General features: G+C 32.6%; 4 protein-coding genes across 7 annotated transcripts; 3 read left to right on the plus strand and 1 right to left on the minus strand.

Moving 5' to 3' along the window:
- Positions 1–2,175: 2,175 nt before the first annotated feature.
- Positions 2,176–4,092, plus strand: LOC106660065 (zinc finger protein 277). Of its 2 annotated transcripts, XM_014382896.2 has the most exons (8): positions 2,176–2,262; positions 2,333–2,558; positions 2,635–2,824; positions 2,891–3,093; positions 3,166–3,331; positions 3,411–3,620; positions 3,724–3,866; positions 3,932–4,092. In XM_014382896.2, the coding sequence occupies exons 1-8, from the start codon at positions 2,253–2,255 to the stop codon at positions 4,041–4,043; spliced, it is 1,260 nt and encodes a 419-aa protein (XP_014238382.1). In that variant the 5' UTR covers positions 2,176–2,252; the 3' UTR covers positions 4,044–4,092. The 2 variants fall into 2 exon arrangements, with proteins under 2 accessions (XP_014238382.1, XP_014238381.1); XM_014382895.2 differs by having other exon boundaries at positions 2,184–2,558; positions 3,932–4,090.
- Positions 4,039–8,820, minus strand: LOC106660063 (DNA repair endonuclease XPF). 2 transcript variants are annotated; one of them, XM_014382894.2, is made up of 18 exons: positions 8,538–8,820; positions 8,346–8,473; positions 8,162–8,278; positions 7,944–8,095; positions 7,703–7,775; positions 7,439–7,618; positions 7,137–7,317; positions 6,923–7,075; positions 6,732–6,845; positions 6,494–6,642; positions 6,271–6,425; positions 5,775–6,214; positions 5,397–5,702; positions 5,101–5,322; positions 4,855–5,028; positions 4,653–4,793; positions 4,387–4,587; positions 4,039–4,311 (listed from the first exon to the last, which is right to left on the minus strand). In XM_014382894.2, the coding sequence occupies exons 1-18, from the start codon at positions 8,565–8,567 to the stop codon at positions 4,144–4,146; spliced, it is 3,084 nt and encodes a 1,027-aa protein (XP_014238380.1). In that variant the 5' UTR covers positions 8,568–8,820; the 3' UTR covers positions 4,039–4,143. The 2 variants fall into 2 exon arrangements, with proteins under 2 accessions (XP_014238380.1, XP_014238379.1); XM_014382893.2 differs by lacking the exons at positions 7,703–7,775; positions 8,162–8,278; positions 8,346–8,473; positions 8,538–8,820 and having other exon boundaries at positions 7,933–8,066.
- A 529-nt stretch (positions 8,821–9,349) lies between these two features.
- Positions 9,350–13,709, plus strand: LOC106660080 (protein SMG5). The gene is made up of 5 exons (XM_014382914.2): positions 9,350–9,764; positions 10,464–11,108; positions 11,211–12,868; positions 12,963–13,268; positions 13,342–13,709. Exons 1-5 carry the CDS (start codon positions 9,718–9,720, stop codon positions 13,407–13,409), a joined length of 2,724 nt encoding a protein of 907 aa, XP_014238400.1. The 5' UTR covers positions 9,350–9,717; the 3' UTR covers positions 13,410–13,709.
- A 618-nt stretch (positions 13,710–14,327) lies between these two features.
- LOC106660058 (ubiquilin-1) lies at positions 14,328–18,906 on the plus strand. Of its 2 annotated transcripts, XM_014382884.2 has the most exons (9): positions 14,328–14,468; positions 14,571–14,790; positions 14,865–15,245; positions 15,375–15,591; positions 15,682–15,970; positions 16,050–16,778; positions 16,858–17,023; positions 17,107–17,236; positions 17,328–18,906. In XM_014382884.2, the coding sequence occupies exons 3-9, from the start codon at positions 15,144–15,146 to the stop codon at positions 17,402–17,404; spliced, it is 1,710 nt and encodes a 569-aa protein (XP_014238370.1). In that variant the 5' UTR covers positions 14,328–14,468; positions 14,571–14,790; positions 14,865–15,143; the 3' UTR covers positions 17,405–18,906. The 2 variants fall into 2 exon arrangements, with proteins under 2 accessions (XP_014238370.1, XP_023316177.1); XM_023460409.1 differs by lacking the exon at positions 14,328–14,468 and having other exon boundaries at positions 14,530–15,245.
- Positions 18,907–19,685: the final 779 nt, after the last annotated feature.

A 19,685-nucleotide genomic window follows, 5' to 3' on the forward strand; every position in this document is an offset into this window, starting at 1 on the left:
TTGCAGTATAGGCGCACGCATCGACTGACAACTATATACACATATATATGGCTATTAATGTATAGGTATGCTACAGTGCGCCTGCCCACAAAAGGATGTGTAGAGGGCGGCTGGCATACGCAAACACCATATAGCAGAGCGGCGGTGATGGTCTTTTTACGTTTAGGAAGCGGATAGCCGCGCGCGCACTGCAGCATGCCATGAATGTAACACGAAGCGAGGCCCGCACGTGGCCTGTCGGTATATCATGATTATGGTAATTAAGCCGACAGTTAATGACAATTATTACTATACATGTAAACATGCTGCCGCGGCTCGGGTCTTCGCTAAAATGATCGTAAAAACTTGATCCTTCACACATACAAGAAATTCAGTAATGGATATTTGATATAAATTAGGCAGTTAAAACGACTCTCATCTTTCGACACTGCATTTGTAATTACAATAAAATATTCAAATTAGCTGCGTAACGATTTATCGTTCGAACCTTAGCTATTTTTAATTTATGAACAAATGTATAAAAAACTTATGTGACTCTACGAAAAAATGACTAATTTTCAAGAAAAAAAAAACACCGCTATCGCTTCAAACGCTTATTCTTAGTAACGTGTTAATTCTTTAGAGATAAAACTTCCTTTTGGGAACTGATTATTCATGGAAACTGACAGTTTGGTATTTATCGCATCAAAGGTAGTGAAAAGATGATAATAAGTACAAATACATGGTCTCGTGAAATTTTGATTTTTTGCTATAAAAAAATTCATTTTTTTAGAGAACACTTCTGTAGTTTTTTGGACTCACGAGGGATATAGGAACTTCAAATTCGGGTGAAGGCCTTCGAAAATTAAAAAAAGTTAAAACATATTAAAGCTGATGAAATATATATCTTTAAAACAATGTGTTGGGACATGTTTTAAGGAAATACTTTCTCAGTCACGAATTCTCAATACACGATTATCGATTCGTAATAAGTAAAACTGAAAAAAAATGTATGCACGCAATTGTCGTTGTACAACAATTAAAAATAAAGCATTTCAGGATTATTTTTTTCATATAAAATCACTTGGGAATATTTCTCATCGATAAAGAAGAGCTTTTTATCGAAGAAACGATATTTGAAAACGGGAAAAATGGTGTTATTCAGGCTAAAAAAAATTTTAAAATTACTTTTTTCTTTCATGAATTGTTTTTACAAATTCGTCTCGATGACTTCAGCAATTTCTGCTGAAGTTGCTCATTCAAAGTTTGCATCTCTTTCAAAATTAGATCTTGCTTTTCAATGAAACCAAGAGACAAGAGACTCTGCAGCTTGTTCATCTGATGTAAACAGAGTGTCATCAATTTCATGAGGCGCAATCGTTATCTTGTTGAGAACAGATTTTTTCCCATAAAAATATTGATATTTTTATTATTATTACTTTCTTAAAACGAAACATGGGGTAAAGCCCCGTTTGGAATCATATCAAGAGGAATTGTCTTTCGTTTAACAAGCTCCAGTTGATGATGCAATGAAAAAAATTAAGAAAATATAATAATGTTAATATTTAAATTACTTTTAATGTAAACTAAATTAATTATGTACAAAATGTTTTGAAAAGGATCATTTCTTAACTGAACGTAATTTGTTAAAAATATACACTTTTCACAAAGACTCAACGTTTCATGTATTTGCGTCTTTTTGTTCCATTTGCTTTATCAGCTTTTTGCGTACTTTTTTTTTCTATTTGCTCTATCATTAAAATTTTGTATTCAATTATTTGTTATAATTCTTACAAATATAGCAATGTTTTTATTTGGTTAGAGTCTGCTGTCTAATCACTAAAACCGCTGTCTGTCAACTAATGAAACTCAGCGGTGACACATCATGGGACTGCAGTCTGCACGAGCCAGCTTGTCCCTCAAAAGCAGCAAAAACGAGTGTGAAATTCAAATTTATGCAAAGATGTGATCTAAAATATCAGTTGTAAACTTTTTTTGGCATTCATTTAATTAAAAATATAATTGCTGGCATAAAATATTAGAGTGGTAATCATATTTTTAATTATTAAAAAATCTTTTACAACAGATATTTTAAATTACACATCTTTACAAGAATTTGAGTTTCGCGCTCACTCTTGCTGTTTTTGATCAGCACTGGAAGAACAAGCAGCTGACTCAGGGTTAGTTATCAAGCCACAGCGCATCGCATCGGCATTCAAAAAAGCTGATTTTCGTCTGCTTATTGTTGTATCTGGCTGCACGTGTACTCTTTAATGTCTAATCGTAATAGATTAGATTATTTATAAAATCTGATGTTGATTATTCATGATAATAATTCAATTTTTTATCCCAGTTGACTTCGGAGAAAAGAATTTTCTAAAATTAGCAAAGATGCAAAATCACTCGACACCCTGCAAGTCACAATTCATCGATTTGGATGATAATCCGGCTGAAATGGCTTGTTTACTATGTGATTCTATGTTTTTATTACCCACAAATAAACAGGAGTTTTTGGAGCATTTAATGAAAGATCATAGCTTAATTATAGGAGATGTTGATAAAATAGCTAGTCTTAAATCGTAAGTTTACAATCTAATGAAATATCATATTTCAATTTCTAAATGCAGTTTTTTGATTTTTGGAAATTATTTACAGCTATATTAGATATTGGAAAGTGAGATTCAGAGGACAACTTCTTACAACGTTTTGTACAACTTTGAAAGAAGATAAACCTAAAGATTCTTCCTCTGGTGATAATCAACTTAAAACAGACTATTATTTTATGCTCTCGGACTGCTTGGCAGAAGATAAGGCATTACGAGATGAATTAAGTAGAGCAAAACTGGTACAATTTTTTAATTTAATTGAATTGTAGCTAGAAGGATGAATTATAATGATAATTACATTTTAGGAATATGTTTGTGCTGTACAAGTCAAAGAAAGGTCGGATACATCATTCAAAAGAGGATGTATGTTTTGCAGGACAGATTTTGCTGGCTCTCGAATTGAATATTTAAAGCATCTAACTTCAAAACATAATATTATATTTGGGAAACTAGAAAATCTAGTTTTCATCGATGAATATCTTGATAAATTAGAAGAATGTATTGAAAAGTAAGATTTTAGTAACACTAAAATTTAGTAATATTTTGTTTCAATTTGATTTACTAAATAAAATATTTTTAGTTTAACTTGCATTTATTGCGAAGGAAAGTTCAAAGATAGACTTGTATTGAAAGAACACATGCGCAAAAAACTTCACAAAAAAGTCAATCCAAATAACAAAGTGTATGACAAATTTTATCTTACAAGTTACTATCGAACAGACAATCGGCAGACTCATAACAAAGTTGTAAGCAATACTGATTTTTTAATATTAAACCTTGTTGAAACTTTTAAAATTTAGAAAGATAAATTAAATTTTTTTACAGGACGTTGAAGTTAATGAAGATTTACATGAGGAAAGTGAAGAAGAAAAAAGTGATGAGTGGGAAACATGGAAAACTGAATACATCAAAGTGAGACACTGCTTATTTTGTAATCATACAACAGATGATTTTCATGCAATTTTGGATCATATGAAATTAGTTCACAATTTTGATTTGAAAGATGCAACACAAGGACGCGATTATTATGACAAGGTGAGAACAATTTCAATTAATTTTATCAATTTTTTAGTCACAATTGTTTTATTTTAAAATTTTTATTACTCCTTGATTTCATTGCCACAATAAAATAATGTAGGTCAAAATAGTTAATTATATACGACGTCAAATGAGAGAATCAAAATGCATGTATTGCGAAGAAGTTCAAACAGATTGTCTCTCACATATGAAAGAACAAAATCATTTTAAATTACCAATTGAAAAGATTTGGGTCTTCCCTGAGTAAGTAAGCTATTATATGAAAATCAATAAATAACGTTTATTGACCAAATGATTTTATGTTACAGATATTTTTTTCCAATTATAGAAAACGATGAAATTTTAGGTGACTTAGATACTGATAGTGATGAAAAAATAGAAACAGAACTTAAGAATAACATATCTAATATTGAAATATAATTTTATGAATTTTATTTATATAATGTAATTTTTATAAATTGAAGAATTAAACAATTTTAAACTATTAACTTTCACTTTTACTATAGTTCTAGCAGCAAATTTATTTTCCTCTCTTCTTGAAAAATAGACCTCTTTTTTTCACTTTTGAAGTGTTGGGTTTGATCCCACTGGCAGACGAACCATCATTAGGGGCTTTAGTTTTTGAATGTAAAGCATTATATAATAAATCAGCATCACTTGAATTGCTTATTATTTCACTGAGCTCGCTCTGAAAAATTAAAAACCCATTACAAAATAAATCTAGGTATAAAACATAATAAAGATGATTTTTGTACAGCCCTACCTTTGAAAGAGTCAGCAAATGATCCAATGATATGCCCTTGTTAAGAATCGCACGTAAATTTTTTGAATGTACACCTGGCAACTTTGCTATTAAATCTTGAATGTGAACATTATATTTTTCAGCCATTGTATTTTCATCATCAATATCGTCTTCAGTTCCAACTTGTGCTGCTTTAGCTGCATCTGGCTGTGGTCTTCCTTGCTAATAAACAAACATAATAAATAGGTTTATACATTTAATCAGAATAAACGAAATTAATCAAATACCTTCAATTCCTCGAAAAGTTGGGCAGTAGCGGTCGGACTAGGCGACCATACTAACTTCAATCTTGGAAAGTGCATTGTAAGCAGTTGCAGTTTATTAGTTATATCGAGGCTCCTCATACCTCTACTAATATAATAATTACCCTAAAAAGTTATAGATTGGCTTAAATGCATATTTTTAATCTAAAAAACTTTATTTAATTACCTGCAGACCAAATGGTTTATTCTGATCAAATTCAATCAGCAGCATGGGCTTTGCATAGTACCTGGTCATTGCAACAGCCTGGTTATACAATCTTCCGGAATTAAGAGATCCAATTAAATCCGCGATACTTTTTCTTTCTACGCAAATATCTGGAGACAAGATGTAATCTCCTATCTAAAAATGAAATAATACTATGAATACTTTTCAATCATTCAAGTTTTAAATTCATACAAATAAAAGACTTACAGTTATTGTAACCGGTTCAACTTCCATACCACGTTGATGAAGCATTGAAGGAAGTTCACTTCTAAATTCTCGCATATCAACAATAATTTTATTAACAACCTCTGGTTGATCTTCTTTCAATCCCCCTTTTCTTGTGCTACTATTCGATTCTTCTTCTATAGCGTGGTCAGTTGAAGTTGTTTCTTCACTCTTTCCATCTTGTTCTGCTGATATTACCATGGTCTATAAAACAGAAAACATGATTACAAACAAAATGTTATTGGAAAATCCATTCGACTACTCATTTGAAAACTTACAGTTTTGGCCATAACAAGTTTTTCAAAAGCTTCTTTTTCTCTTCGCAAAGAAGTAAGATAGGCTTGCTCTTCAACTGAACCACCATAAATTAAAAAATAAACCTTGAGAGGAATAGATGGATTTTTATTTTGATAAACTTCCAGTTGTCGTACAGCAGAAATATCGGCCGCATATAATACAACATAATTTGGTGACATTTCATCGAGACGTTTGTGCAAAGACATGGAATCCCCGTTTCTCTTCATTGATTCGATAACTAGAAGAGGTTGAGTTGCCGACAAAGTTGTTGAATCTAAATCTTCAAGCTAAAAATTTTAAAAAATATAATAAATGTATATTCATAATATTATTGTTACAAGTATGGCGTAATATGGCACCTTCGAGCACTCTTCAAAACATTGACTGGAATTAATTTTTCCATCAGAGCTGTTGCTTTTTTCATTGTCCTCGTCCTCTTCATCGACAGCTTTTTGTGTCATGGTCAACACGTAGCTTTCTCGTTCTTCTTCTGAATTTTCGATAGATTCTGCTTCACAACTAGATTCCGCATTTTTTGAAGTCTCTTTTTTTTTCATTTCAGGTTTTTTTGCCGCTTGAATTTTATCTGGCTTCAATTTTTTCATCGCTTCGTATAATAAATATTCTTTCGATCCCATAGTCAGATAGTTGTTCAATTGACGACAAGTTTTACCATCCCTCGTTAATATAAGTATTTTTGGAACGATTTTATTTTTTTTATTTTTTGCACTGTCTGTTTCAATTTCTAGCAGTATTTCAGACAAAGCGGTCCACTTTGGATTAGGTTCCGGTTTTAGATCTTTAATAAAGCAACAAATAAAGTATACATTTTGATTTACAGTTTAATTATCGTACCTCCATTCTCAGCAAAGACTCGTAATTTAGCATTTTTGAACATATCGTCAACGACATCTAACATGGTCCATCCACTACTTCTCATTGCATATTCCATAGTTCGGAGACTATTTAACATCGCGTAAAATGAAACGGAATCATCATGAGTTAAGCACCTACGAAAGTAAATTTTTGGTATAACTCAATTTTCAAATGAAAATTAATTAATTAAATTGAGACCTACATCAGTAAAGATCTCTGAGTTTTTAAATCTGATATTAGCTGTTTGCTCTTATAACTTAATTGGTCCCAAACAGGATCTAATTGAAGTTGTAATTGTTTATGGAACTTATTAGCCACAGCATTTTCTACAGTCAATTCATCTAAATCAAGCTGTTGACAAAATACAGAAGCATCATGAGTTATAATAAAAAACAAAAAAATGGTAAAATTATTTATGATATTCAATAAATACTTCTTACGTATTTATTATTTCGTTTCAAGTCTTGAACCATTGAATTCATAACATCTAAAAGTCCTGACTGTATACTCAACATTTTTGGAGTTAGTTTAACGTGTAACTCAAAAACTTGTACCTATGAAGAAAAGAAATAAGTTAATTGATGAAACATTATAAACAAAAGAAATTAAACAGCAGATCATTTTTTCTCACTTTGTGCTTTGCTAAACAAGTATTAACTGTTTTATGAAACCTAGGCCATAGATTTAATTTTTTAACATATAGTCTTTTCATCACTTGTTCTACTTGAGACATGCCGACAGTAAATGCAATTGCTGAATTCGTGAATGCTTTAACAAAACCAGTCTGAAATCCAAAACTATAAATTTTAGTAAATGAAGTTTTTTTATAAAATAAAAGTAAATACCTTATTGCCTTTTCTGTATAGTCTAAGGGCAAATGATTCTTGATGAGAAGTTAAAATAGAATGAGCTTTATAAACAAGAATTCCGCTTAGTAGATTTAAAGGTACTCTATTTTTCAAAAGATCTACTACTAATATTCTTCCTGATATAAATAATACACCTCCTTCTAAGTACATTATATCTCTGTAACGGGTTAAAAATTTTGGTAATTACATATTTTTCTTATATCTTGCTTCAAGTGACATAACTAAAACATTCAATATTTTTCTATAAAGTGATCAGTTGAAAATAATGAGCATCATACCTTTCTTCTGCTGGGCTTTGAGCAGAAACTACTCTAGGTAAGTGTTTAACACCTTGATTTTTCAATTGTTCGATGAAAAAAGTTTCCTCAAAATCATCTGTTCCTAGAACAAGGACAAGATGCCCTGGATCTGAGTAAGCTTTAAGTATATTCATGAAAACTGTTTCAAGCCCTAGGCCCCTAGAACAAAGTTTAATGCAATTCTTGAAATTTAATAAGATGAAACAAGGGTTATTTATAGTATATAGGATGGTGTTAAATTACTTTGCTGCAATAACAAGCCCATCTTCTTGGAGTATTTCCAAAAACATTTGATTTTCGTACTCCAACATGTTTGAAAAATAATTTTTACTAAAACAATATGTGAAACAATATATCAATCATTGACCACAACAAAGACAGCACAAAAGATGATTTCTCTCTCTGAAAAATCAAATTGAGTTACAAGAAACAAGCTACACAAAAAAATTTACAATAATTAATCTATAACGTACTTTTTGGTTCTGGTTTTTTGGAGTGGGTAAATTATCATCTGGAAAATTTTGATATTCTAAATAAATTCCCGATGGATTTGTTACTTGATATACCAAGAGAGTATATCGACTCGTATCATAAGACGGATGACCATACACGCCAATACTCACTGGTCTTACAAAGCTAAAATAAGATATATACGTATAATTTTACAAAATCTTTTAGTGTAAACCAAAAATTAAAAACTACCTATGTGGTATATAGACAACGTCTTCTCCACAAGTTGTAGATTGCAAACAATAATTATCTGGTTCATAAGTAGGTTTGGTAGTAGTTTGAGAAACATAAATATCTGCATCCCCCAACCTGATGGAATATTTTAAATTTTTAGTTAAAATGATAAAAAAAAAATTTATTTCAGTGCAATAATTACTGGGTAGTCAGTCGAATTTTGATAAGGCCATCGTATGTCAAACTGTAATATTTATAAGAACCGGATTGTACTTCATCAATGACATTGTGAAGAAGATGTTCACTAGCCAATACAGTATCTAAATATACCTAAAAAAAGGTGAAAAAAGATTGAACAAATTGTTCACCCTTAATACAAAAAACGTTCACTTACAAAAACTAAGAAGACGAAAAATCTCTTCATATTATTAAAACATGATCCCCTTAGCACAGCTATTAAATTTATGATTAAATAAATATCGTGTGGCAAACGGTTAACTCGCACTGACTAGATGCTCATTTGTAAAATGCTATTTATACATTAAATGATTGAGGAACATTTGCAATATAAGATCGGATTGAACTTGTAGCTTCGCCGACAAGAACACGACAAGATAAATTTTATTCGATTCGCTTGTTCAAGCGCTGTTTATTCGCGTCTCTCGCGCATACTATATTATTGTAGTATTGCGAATGTGTGCGTGCGTTCGCGTTTAGTCGGGACGAGGCGCACGTCGTGATTCGCGCGCTCGACAAGCATTATTCTAGTCTAGATCAAAAGAGAGGGGTTGAATCTTAGATATTCACATGATTCTTACATCAACTTATTATGAAGTAAATCGGGTGAAAATGATCAGGTAAGAATTGTGTGAACATATAAATGTTAGACGTAAATAAACTTGACAGGTGTCTGTCGACCAAAACTTTACTTAAAAACAAAACTTTATTTTGATATCGTCATTTGTATTTTTTGTTGAAAATTTTTTTGATCTTATCATGTAGCTTTTATACGTGAATATACTTTTTATACTTAATTGAAATAATTTTTTTCAACATTAATTTAAAAATTGGGAATTTCCGTAAAATTTCTTCGTTCCGTAAAGTTTCTTGTTAGCAAAGATTTTTATTAATTTAAAAAATTTTACGATCAATAATAAAGGTAGTTGAAGCAATTTTCAAGCAGATATATTTTTCAACTTGTTGTAATCAGCCAACTCTGAGCATTTTAAATTTGGCGGGTAACTGGTGGAAGCGTACCGCAACGCCACCCATTGTCACTCGAATGTTCGGTCCAATATAAATTCTGACTTGTGGCTGCGATCTTTAGTCAGTGTTACAAACACCATCGATGAATCGAGACCAGTGCTCAGGGTCAGCCATATCGATACCCATGTTTAGAGTAACTTTTGTCAACAATCGCATTGCATGGACCAAAACACACTATCAAGTCAATCTTGTCTACGATAGAAGAAAATTTTACTCGTGATAAATTAGTTAAAAAAGTGAATTACATATGTGACTCAACCACGTTGGATTTTTCTACAAAATAATAGGGATCCAACGATCAAACCAAGATGAACAACTTTTCAAGCAACGCTATCGATACTAAACGGTTGCATAGGTAAATTTATTTGTTTTCTACGTATCATCTTCGACACCTTTATCTCTTCTGTTGTTTGTCGAGATTATTACCTACTCTTATGTTTTCTGGTTTTGCATAGCTTACATAGGTAATTCTCACATAACCTTTTTTGATTTGATATTTGTTTGACTATGAAAGTTCATTAAAATTGCATAACGTTATTTACGTATTATCGATACATACAAATATTTATGCGCATTAATGTGTATCAATAGGTAATCTAAACCTTCTTACTGACCCAGATTTAATTAACATTTTTGGGCCTGCAGTCAAAAAAAGACATTCATATTCTAGTATTTACAAAAAATATCACACGTGCATTCCGGTTTCTAGAAAACGAATCCTCGAACCACGTGCTTATCAACCTTACCTGACAATAATACGTATACCCGTTCTTTTTTCCTTTTTTAACGACCTATATGATATGTAATATACTATTTCTTCTCTATCAACTTTCATTTTGTTCTTATTTTTGTTCATTGTTGAAATATCAATGAAATTGAAATTAAAATACTTAGCGCTGAAGTGTTAATTTAAATTCGAATCATCTGGTTGTTTATAAAACTTCTATGTATTTTCCTTCTTTAATCTCCATTTTTTTTTTATTTCTATGTCAAATCTAATGTGTTGAAAATTAATATTTGATTAAAATATCATAATTAATATATTATTTTTTAGGCGACTAGGTGAAATAGTAAAATCTATTGAGGAAACGAATAGCTATGCTCTAACTGTCGCTGAAGTATTTTCTATTGAAAGAGAAACACTTCGTTCAAAGCTAAAAACTTACTGTGAGAAACTGATTTTAGAAGATCCTATCTTTTATGTACCAAAAACAGAGGAGTTATTATGGAGACAAGGATATCATAATGTTGTTGGACTTGTTAATAAACTACAACATGGAAATCTAGATGAAGATGGAAAACTTTTATTAGCATCTCACTTGGAAAGTGGAATTGGATTTTATCAAAAACTAATAACTCATTTACATAATAAATTTTGTATACAAGACCAACGAGTAGATTATACATGCTGGTCAAAGGCTGGAAATTTTACTGAAAAGTATAACCAAGATAAGCTTTCAACAGAAATAAAAAATTGCGTTTCCCGCTTTACTCAACGGTGTTACATATGTCTGGGAGATTTAGCCAGATACAGATTAAAACTAAATTTAGAGCCTGACTGGAATCCATCTATTGCTTCAAGATTTTATAAAACGGCAATAACATTAGATCCAAAAAATGGAATGCCTTATAATCAATTGGCGCATCTTGCTGGAGACAAAAATTATGGATTGGATGCAGTTTATTACTTTCTGAAATGGTTAGTGTACAAAATTTAATTACATGAACATGTATATTAAAGCATATAATCTTTTTTAAATGTTTATTTTCTGTCATTAAATAATATTTCATATATTTTCAGTACAATTTGCCCAAAACCATTTCCTGGTTCAGAGAGAAATCTTGAGAGTACTATTTTAAAATATTCTCGTGGCTCTACAGATGAAGACAACAATATCAAAAATTTTGTTGCAAAATTTTGCAAAATTTTGATATCATGGCGTCATAAAAGTTCTCATTTCAATAATTCTCATTTAAAAGAAAGTACAATACAGCAAGACTTAGAGAATTGCTTGAATGCAATAAATTTGGACTTGATTGATCACAAATCTATAGATAATAATAGTATCTCTGAAAATTCTTTGAAAAATGAAAAAAACTATTCTGCAAATTATTTTACTTTCAAATTGATGGCCATTTGTTTAATGGAGATTTCTAAAAAGCAAAATAATGATAATCATAGAGTAATAAAATTTATGCTAGAATTTGTTGAAGAGCTGTTGAAGTTTTCTAATGGAAAATTGCAAGATTATCTTTCAAATGTGCCTCAATTAAGTCCATCTTCAAGTCGAAACAGTTTAATAGATGTCACAACATGTGTCAATCTTACTTCTGATATGAATATTAAAGATGATTCTACAAAAGAAAAACCAGAAGAATTGAATATAAAAGAGAATGGCATTGATGATACACAAAATGCTTTCAAAAAAGCCCTTCCATTGATTCTGAAAGGCAGAAGAAAACGGAGAGTGAAAATTTATTCTGATTCTAGTGATGATGAGTCAGATGATGGAATATGTAAAAGTCCTTATAGAAGGACAAATGGAACATACTATAGTGATGAATCTTCATCAGATGATGAGTTATCTGATTCTTCAGATGAGGTTCATACTGATTACAGTACAACTACAGTAACGAGTGAAGATCAAAAAGTTGGAAAAGAAATTGAAGCTCAATGTTCCAGCACAGTTGGTGAAAATACTGTTTTTGCAAAAAATATAGATAGTAGAAAGCCTCAACAAAGTCTTGAAAATGTTATTCAAGGTATGGGAGAGGAAAAAATGTTGAGTGCAATAAAAATTTTCTGTGACTGGTTACATGGTAGACAGGATGTTATACATACTTTTTCCAATCAATTAAAAACAGTTATGGAACACTTTACAACTATGTTGAACCTGATAAACATTGATAGCTATGATGTCTTTCAATCTTTTACTTTTGAGAATGGTACTTCTTTGAAAAATAACATCAAACTTGAAGCAGCACCTTTACCAGAAGATGTGGAGTTGAGAAATATGACAATTTTTCAACAAGCTCATTCTGAAATTGACTGGGAATTTTTTGTCACAAAAACAATGACCCGTTGTGAGGAAGCTTATTTGAGAGTATCTAGAATAATTAAATTTGGTATGCAGTTATGCTCTGTAAAAAAATCAGGATTAAGATATGATGAAGAAAGTCATACATTCATTTATAATTGTCCTGAAGAGCGAGAGTTTGTAAGATCTCAAGTATTGAAACCTCCACAGAAAATAATTATCAATCCCTCAAAAGAATTACTCATGAAAAATATGGCTCAATTGTGGAGAGAAGAAAAAGAAGAGGAAAATAAATCCAAAGGAGATGTTCAATTATTACCACCATACTTAGTTCCTGATCATGAGGCTTTAACAAGATATCTGGCTATCATAAAACATCTTGTTTACTCTAAACAATTTATCATTGTCATACCATTAACAGGTAAACTTTACATTAATTTTGTATTCATAAAAAATTATAATTTACAATTTATCAATGTTCAATATTTTTATGATTTTATGTTTTTTTTTTGCAGTTTTATCAGCTCTAGATGAAATGAAAAAGTTTAGTATTCAAGCCAGAGAAGTTACTAGATGGTTAGAGAAGCTGTTGAAAAATGGATCGCAATACGTAAGGCTACAAAAGGATAATGAAAAACTACCTCTGCAATTGGCACCACCCAAACGTGGAGAAAAAGTTAGTTGGCGGTACTATAATATATTCAAGTGTTGCCTATTCTTCAGTGAGACCAAACCAGAAGAAGATTTGGTGCGATTGCTAACCGGTTTTTCTGATAGCGGTTTAAATTTAAACCACATGAATGAATTAACAAACAGTACTGGTGGGTAATAATTTACTACAATGAATTTGATCCTGCTTTGCAATAAAGACTAATAATCATATTTTTTTAACAGGCATAAAGTATGAGCATATTGGATCTTTCCATGCCAAGTGGAAAAAGGCTTTTGGAAATCATGGTTGAAAAGATTTTTTTGCCAGATGAAGCTGCAATCGACTACGGTATAAGTGCATCCCAGCGCTTACCAAGGCTGATGCCTTATTAAGTACCAAGAAGAAGGACTGCATTTTTCAGATTTGGAGGAATACCAAACTTTGAAGAAGAATACAGTGGCTTGGGAAAGAAATCCCTCAGATTAATGTCTGCTCATCAATTCTTTCAGCGATCATTGAGACTGCAAATACTTGACACAAGAAACTTTCATACTTGTAGATATTTTAACAAAATTTGAAAATTATATAAATAAAATATTTGGTTTCATTACATGCAGCATTTATTTCTTTAAAACTAAATCGTATTGAGTACACCTTATAATTAAAACTGCCAATCTAAAAACTTTAACGTGACTTTATAGCCATAATCAAACCGAGTGCGTCACCTCTTGAATCCTCTTTTAAAAAATTCTTTCTCTTTCTTTAATATTCTTTCAAGTATTCAAATTGATTTTTTTTCTTTTAATGTATTCTTTTTCCTGCTTAAAAAAAGTGAAGTCGCTTAAAATTACTTTTAATCAGTCAAGTTACTTTTGGCTTTAGTCAAGATGGGATGTGGCAACATCTACAATCGAAATATCAAGTTTGAAATCACGATTTAAAATTTGACTTATACACAGCACGTCTAATGTACTCTTTGCTCCTAATTTTTGATTATCTTTAAAAAGTAGTACCAAACCCGATAACTGGCAGGTTACCCTATAATTAAACCCCCTAAATCCTCAAAATAATTAATATAATATTAACCTTTGGTGCGCTGAGAAAATTCTAGTGGGTAGAAACTTTCCACAGGGTACAGTTGGTATTACATTTAACCTCTGTTATCACTACTCTGCTCCGAAAACAAGCCAATATTTTTATTCTCAAAATTTGTTGGCGCAATGAATGAATTATCCTGCACTTGACAATAATAATAAAATTACAATAACAAATCCCTAGTGCGGCGGTTGCATCATCTGATGTTTTCAACCGTCGAGACGCATCGCAACTCAGTGCTGCGATTGCAATAGTTGCAATTCCGCAAGACCACGTAAGTGCTATCAGAGTCAACATATCAGGGCAGCACACGAGGCTCTTTTTGCGACATCGCGCTTATCCATTGCTCATACTATAATGTGTATTATTCTCGAAGGTACCGCTGTAAGCAGAACAACCTCTCGGCATCCGTAATACGTAGCAAAGTAGGCGAATCGGCGTTACGTACGGATTGATCCGCAGCAGTACAGACATTACTAGTATCGATGATAATAGCGAGCGATTATACTCAGTCAGACGAGTCACGAGAGCCTCGGCCTTACTTATATTGGTCATACGAGAAAAAGTTGCATATTAGGGAGCTCTCATACTAGTCGGTGAGTTAGTGTTTGTGCGTAAATACGTGTCTGTGTGTAAAACGACTCGTGTACCGTGTACGTGTGTATTTTAGCCCGTCAGTCGTGTCTGTCTCAGCGCAATACAGTACAGAGAGGTAGCAGTAGCAAGCACCGCAGAGCACGCAGGCAGGCCACGAGATAGAGTATATAGCACGGTCGGTGATAGTAGTGTGTGCGAGTGAGGCAGCAGCGGAGTATAAGCCAGCCAGCCACTTGGTTCACAGCACGTCAATTAAAAGTCATTCCGCATAGTTTTCAGTCACGGTGAAGAACAATTTTGCAAAGCCTATATACGAATCGAAAGCAACGAGTCATCAGTAGCGCGTTTCAAGATGGCAGAGGGCCAGGAAAGTGCGAAGAAAATCAACATCACCATCAAGACGCCCAAAGATAAACAAATCGTCGAAATCGAGGAGGATGCATCGATCAAGGATGTAAGTTATCGTACGCTCTGTGCTCTATAGTGCGGGAGTGCGCAATAACACTAGCTGTACGCCACTGTTTCGCAGGTTATTTTTATATTTTTCAATAAAAAAATGCTCGTATTTTTGTCCAAAATTTAGTTCAAAGAAGTTGTCGCGAAAAAATTCAACGCCCAGCCAGATCAGCTATGTCTCATTTTCGCTGGAAAAATCATGAAAGATCATGAAAATCTCAAGAACCACAACATTAAGGATGGTTTGACAGTGCACTTGGTTATTAAAGCTCCACGAAGCTCAGCAGGTCAAAATAATCAAGAATCTGGTGGAGTTAGCTCTACGACTCCTGATGCCCCAACCGGTACGAGTTTCTTTCATATAATGATTTAAAGAGCTATTTCCTCTGTGATTTAAAATACTTACTAATCCATTTGTTTTTTTTTTTGTGTAGCTAATCCTAGTGCTTCTCCTTTTGGATTAGGAGGATTAGGTGGTTTAGCTGGTTTAGACAGTCTTGGATTAGGTTCAACAAATTTTATGGAATTGCAGCAAAGAATGCAACGAGAGTTAATGACAAATTCCGACTCATTGAGACAAGTTTTTGATAATCCTTTAGTGCAAAGTATGATGAGTGATCCTGACAGTATGCGCAGTTTGTTAACGGCTAATCCTCAAATGCAAGAATTGATGCAGCGTAATCCAGAAATAAGTCACATGTTGAATAATCCAGATATTCTCAGGTATTTTTTAAATCATTAAAAAAATTAAAATTTTTAATAATATTAAAATAAAATTTAAAATGCTTATGATTTTTGATAGGCAAACGATGGAATTAGCTCGCAACCCATCTATGTTGCAAGAACTTATGCGCTCTCATGACAGAGCATTGTCCAATTTGGAAAGCATTCCGGGAGGTTACAGTGCACTTAGAAGAATGTACAGAGACATACAAGAACCCATGCTTGCAGCAGCTGCAAATGAAAGAAATCCTTTTGCTGCCTTAGTTGACAATAGTAACAATGCTGATATACAAAATCCTCAACAAGGTCAGGAAAATAGAGACCCCCTACCTAATCCATGGAGTCAAGGACAGAATGGCGCACAAAGCAATTCTGGCACTCCATCAACTGGAACTACGCCAACTGCAACTACAGGAGCAGGAACAGGCACAGGAGCTGGATTTGGATTTGGAACTGGTGGAGTAAGAGGATTGTTGGATACCCCTGGTATGCAAAGTCTTACAGCGCAAATGATGGAAAATCCTGCTCTTTTACGCAATATGTTGAATGCTCCCTACACCCGTAATATGATGGAAGCTATGGCTGCAGACCCAGCTATGGCCAGTAGAGTGCTTTCTTCGAATCCATTCTTCAGGGGCAATCCTCAAATGCAAGAACAAATGCAATCGATGATGCCTGCTTTGCTACAACAGATGCAAAATCCACAAATGCAAAATCTTATCACTAATCCTGAAGCCTTTTCGGCCATCATGCAAATTCAACAAGGAATGGAGCAATTGCGAAATATTGCTCCTGATCTAGTTGGAAAGTAAGTTTGAATAGAATTTGAACATTTATTAATAACAAGTGTGTATTGAACTGAATGTCCTAATTTCTCAATTATATAGCATGGGAATGACGGTTCCTCCAAGCCCAGCAAGCACACCAGCAACTCCAAGTGCTGCACCAACTTCAACGCCCACAACTAATACAAGCACTACTAGTACAACTACTTCTTCAGCCCCTACTGATTCATCAAATCAAGATGCTTTCTCACAATTCATGTCAAGAATGGTATGCCTCGCGATTTTTAAACTGACATTTTATGATAAGTTTTGATTAACATTGATGTATTCAACAATAATATACTTTTCTAGATTTCGGCTATGGCTTTAAATCAGGGTGGTGAAATTGACGGCCAACAGCCTCCTCCAGAAGAGAGATACAGGGCTCAACTGGAGCAATTGGCGGCAATGGGTTTTTTAAATAGAGATGCCAATTTACAGGGTAATTATACAATTATTTCGTTTACTCTAACAAATCTGTTGTTTTGTTTTGCCGTAAAATAATTAAATGTTTATTAATTTCTTTTCTCCAGCACTAATCGCTACTTTTGGAGACATTAATGCTGCTGTTGAACGATTGCTGGCCAATGGACAAGTATCTATGAGCTAACCGCCAACTAGTAAAGCTGTTATTTACATAAAAATATAAAATTTCTTACTTTCCTTATTGCATTAGACGAGGTGATAGTTATTTAAAGTAGCTTTTGGCTGTCAGGAATTATAAAAAAAGCAGTAACAATAAGAACAATTTTTGGATGACGTTGACAGAATATATATACCTGCTACTTATTCATTCACAGTGCATTTTTTCTTTACAAAATAAAGTATAAGGGTTGCAAAACACATTTTCATGTAACATTGAAGCTTAAAATATTCACACCAATTTATTTGATAAAATATAGAATACATCTATATTAGACTAATCGTGAACTATATTTTTAAATAGCTAACTGTTATATTCATAAGCTAAAGTCATTGTGAACAGTTTTATATTTATACATTCGTGATTATATATTTACGTTATCTGATACATTCTGTGAATAATAAATTTGATGATTTCGACCGTTCATTTTTTTTAATTTATTTGGAAAATCGATCTGTGAGCTAATGAATACATGGCATGAAGCAAAAGATCGGCTTTCACCTATCGATGTACATTATATTGAAATTTATGATAAAAAGTGAAATAAATAGGGGTAAGTGTAGATTGTTTTAATAGCGAAAAAAGTATTAACTGTTGTAATTGCATTGTTCAATTGTTTTGCTTGAATAATAAGGATAAATTATTTTGCTGACAATCTTAATAATGTAATCATGCTTTCATACTTTTGCCAACATAAATTGAAATTTTTCCAATCTTTTGAATGTTCATTGTAGTTTTGCCTTAAACGTTTTATGCAGTCAAGCAAGTTCAATAGTTCTGTTGCTATACCGATATTCTTAAATCGTGTATGTTTACGCAAGATTTTTATATGCTAATGAAATTGGCGTGATTCAGAATGATTAAGAAACGAAAGACGATAAAAGTAGGTGGATAACAATAATCGAATTGCATAATCAAGGAACCAAAAAGAATCGGCGAAAAAAAGAAATGAAATGCTTATGAACGATGTTTCTTTGTTGTACGTATAACTCATTGTTCATATTAAAGAGTGTTTTCGCCACTTGCCACGTTGTGTTGAGTAGCACTAGAAAATTTTTAAAACGGCGCGTGGCTCAAAATCATGCGTAAAAATAATCAATAATTATACATTTAAAAATTTGATAAAAATTAGATAGCTCGTTTTATATCGGCAAAGCACGAGACGATCTGATACATTATTATATCATATTGTATAAACAATTGTGAACTTTATGTAAATGTGTAATACTTGACGACTTGACTCAAAGGGAGAAAGAATTATAAAAAAAAAAGAAAAAAATGAGTTGGATGAACTATACCGTTTTTGTCGAGCTTAGGATTTCTAATTAATAGGTATTTAAGTGTAAGGTAAAGTGTCGTATGTAAATGAACTTTTATCGGTGTATTGTGTAAAACGGTGCCGTGGAAATGAATTTCTTCTCTCTCTCCTCCAGCGAACTCACACGGCAGCGCCTCGTTAAGATTTCCAAGCAAAGTAAAACGAACTGGGAAAATGCCATAATAATAAAAGCGATTGCCCAATGGTATCAGCTAATCATGCAAAAAAAGAATGAATAACTGCGTGAACTGTCCGTGAATTATATTATAAATATTGATATAATTTCTATATTGTACACTTGAATTAAAAAATATACATTTATTCGTGCAAAACAGTAATGTTTATTACATGTAAAAGCTAGAAATTAAAAAGGATAATAAAAAAACAAACTTGATTCTTAAACGAGTGTTTTTAATGTAGTGTAGCATCCAACAATGACAAGTAAAAATTGTTTACGTTGATTAGGGCACACATGTTTTTTACGCTCATTTTTTTTTTTTTTTTGGCGTAAGTGTTGATTCGTCCCGTTTTACGAGTCGGGATAATATTCAAAAAATCGAAGAGCTTTTACTAGATATAGGATCGGTTATTTTGTAATGTGCAAGGATCGATTTACTCAAGACCTATTATTCTTATTTGAAAATACAGCTATAATAATTGTAATAATTATTCAAATAACCAAAGGTCCATCATTCGAGTTGGTTAGCCTACTTACTCCGCGATAATGATAACGCGAAAGTTGATAAAATAACGAGGCATAGTGCTACGGTGGCGGCTTTAACGGCTATGGTATATAGCAGCGGTGCAACTCGAGCGCCGAACGTGTTATATATCCGTTGCTTTTGCGGCCTCCAAGTCGGAGTACGTATGCCGTACTGTACTGCCGCTGCCGCCGAGGGGCGCGAAGTCGGTACAGCCACACTATACGGG

Source organism: Trichogramma pretiosum, unplaced genomic scaffold (assembly GCF_000599845.2).
Source record: "Trichogramma pretiosum strain Unisexual culture from Peru unplaced genomic scaffold, Tpre_2.0 scaffold29, whole genome shotgun sequence".
NCBI lineage: Eukaryota > Metazoa > Arthropoda > Insecta > Hymenoptera > Trichogrammatidae > Trichogramma > Trichogramma pretiosum.

Coding starts and splice junctions, on each gene's coding strand:
- LOC106660065 (XM_014382895.2), top strand. CDS start 2,305: ATGATAATAATTCAATTTTTTATCCCAGTTGACTTCGGAGAAAAGAAT. Junction 2,559..2,634: donor AAAATAGCTAGTCTTAAATC/GTAAGTTTACAA, acceptor AATTATTTACAG/CTATATTAGATATTGGAAAG. Junction 2,825..2,890: donor AATTAAGTAGAGCAAAACTG/GTACAATTTTTT, acceptor ATTACATTTTAG/GAATATGTTTGTGCTGTACA.
- LOC106660063 (XM_014382894.2), bottom strand. CDS start 8,567: ATGAAGAGATTTTTCGTCTTCTTAGTTTTT. Junction 7,076..7,136: donor TATACAGAAAAGGCAATAAG/GTATTTACTTTT, acceptor TTTGGATTTCAG/ACTGGTTTTGTTAAAGCATT. Junction 4,794..4,854: donor ATAAACCATTTGGTCTGCAG/GTAATTAAATAA, acceptor ATAACTTTTTAG/GGTAATTATTATATTAGTAG.
- LOC106660080 (XM_014382914.2), top strand. CDS start 9,718: ATGAACAACTTTTCAAGCAACGCTATCGATACTAAACGGTTGCATAG. Junction 11,109..11,210: donor GTTTATTACTTTCTGAAATG/GTTAGTGTACAA, acceptor ATATATTTTCAG/TACAATTTGCCCAAAACCAT. Junction 13,269..13,341: donor TGAATTAACAAACAGTACTG/GTGGGTAATAAT, acceptor TTTTTTTAACAG/GCATAAAGTATGAGCATATT.
- LOC106660058 (XM_014382884.2), top strand. CDS start 15,144: ATGGCAGAGGGCCAGGAAAGTGCGAAGAAAATCAACATCACCATCAAG. Junction 15,592..15,681: donor GACTCCTGATGCCCCAACCG/GTACGAGTTTCT, acceptor TTTTTTGTGTAG/CTAATCCTAGTGCTTCTCCT. Junction 15,971..16,049: donor AATAATCCAGATATTCTCAG/GTATTTTTTAAA, acceptor GATTTTTGATAG/GCAAACGATGGAATTAGCTC.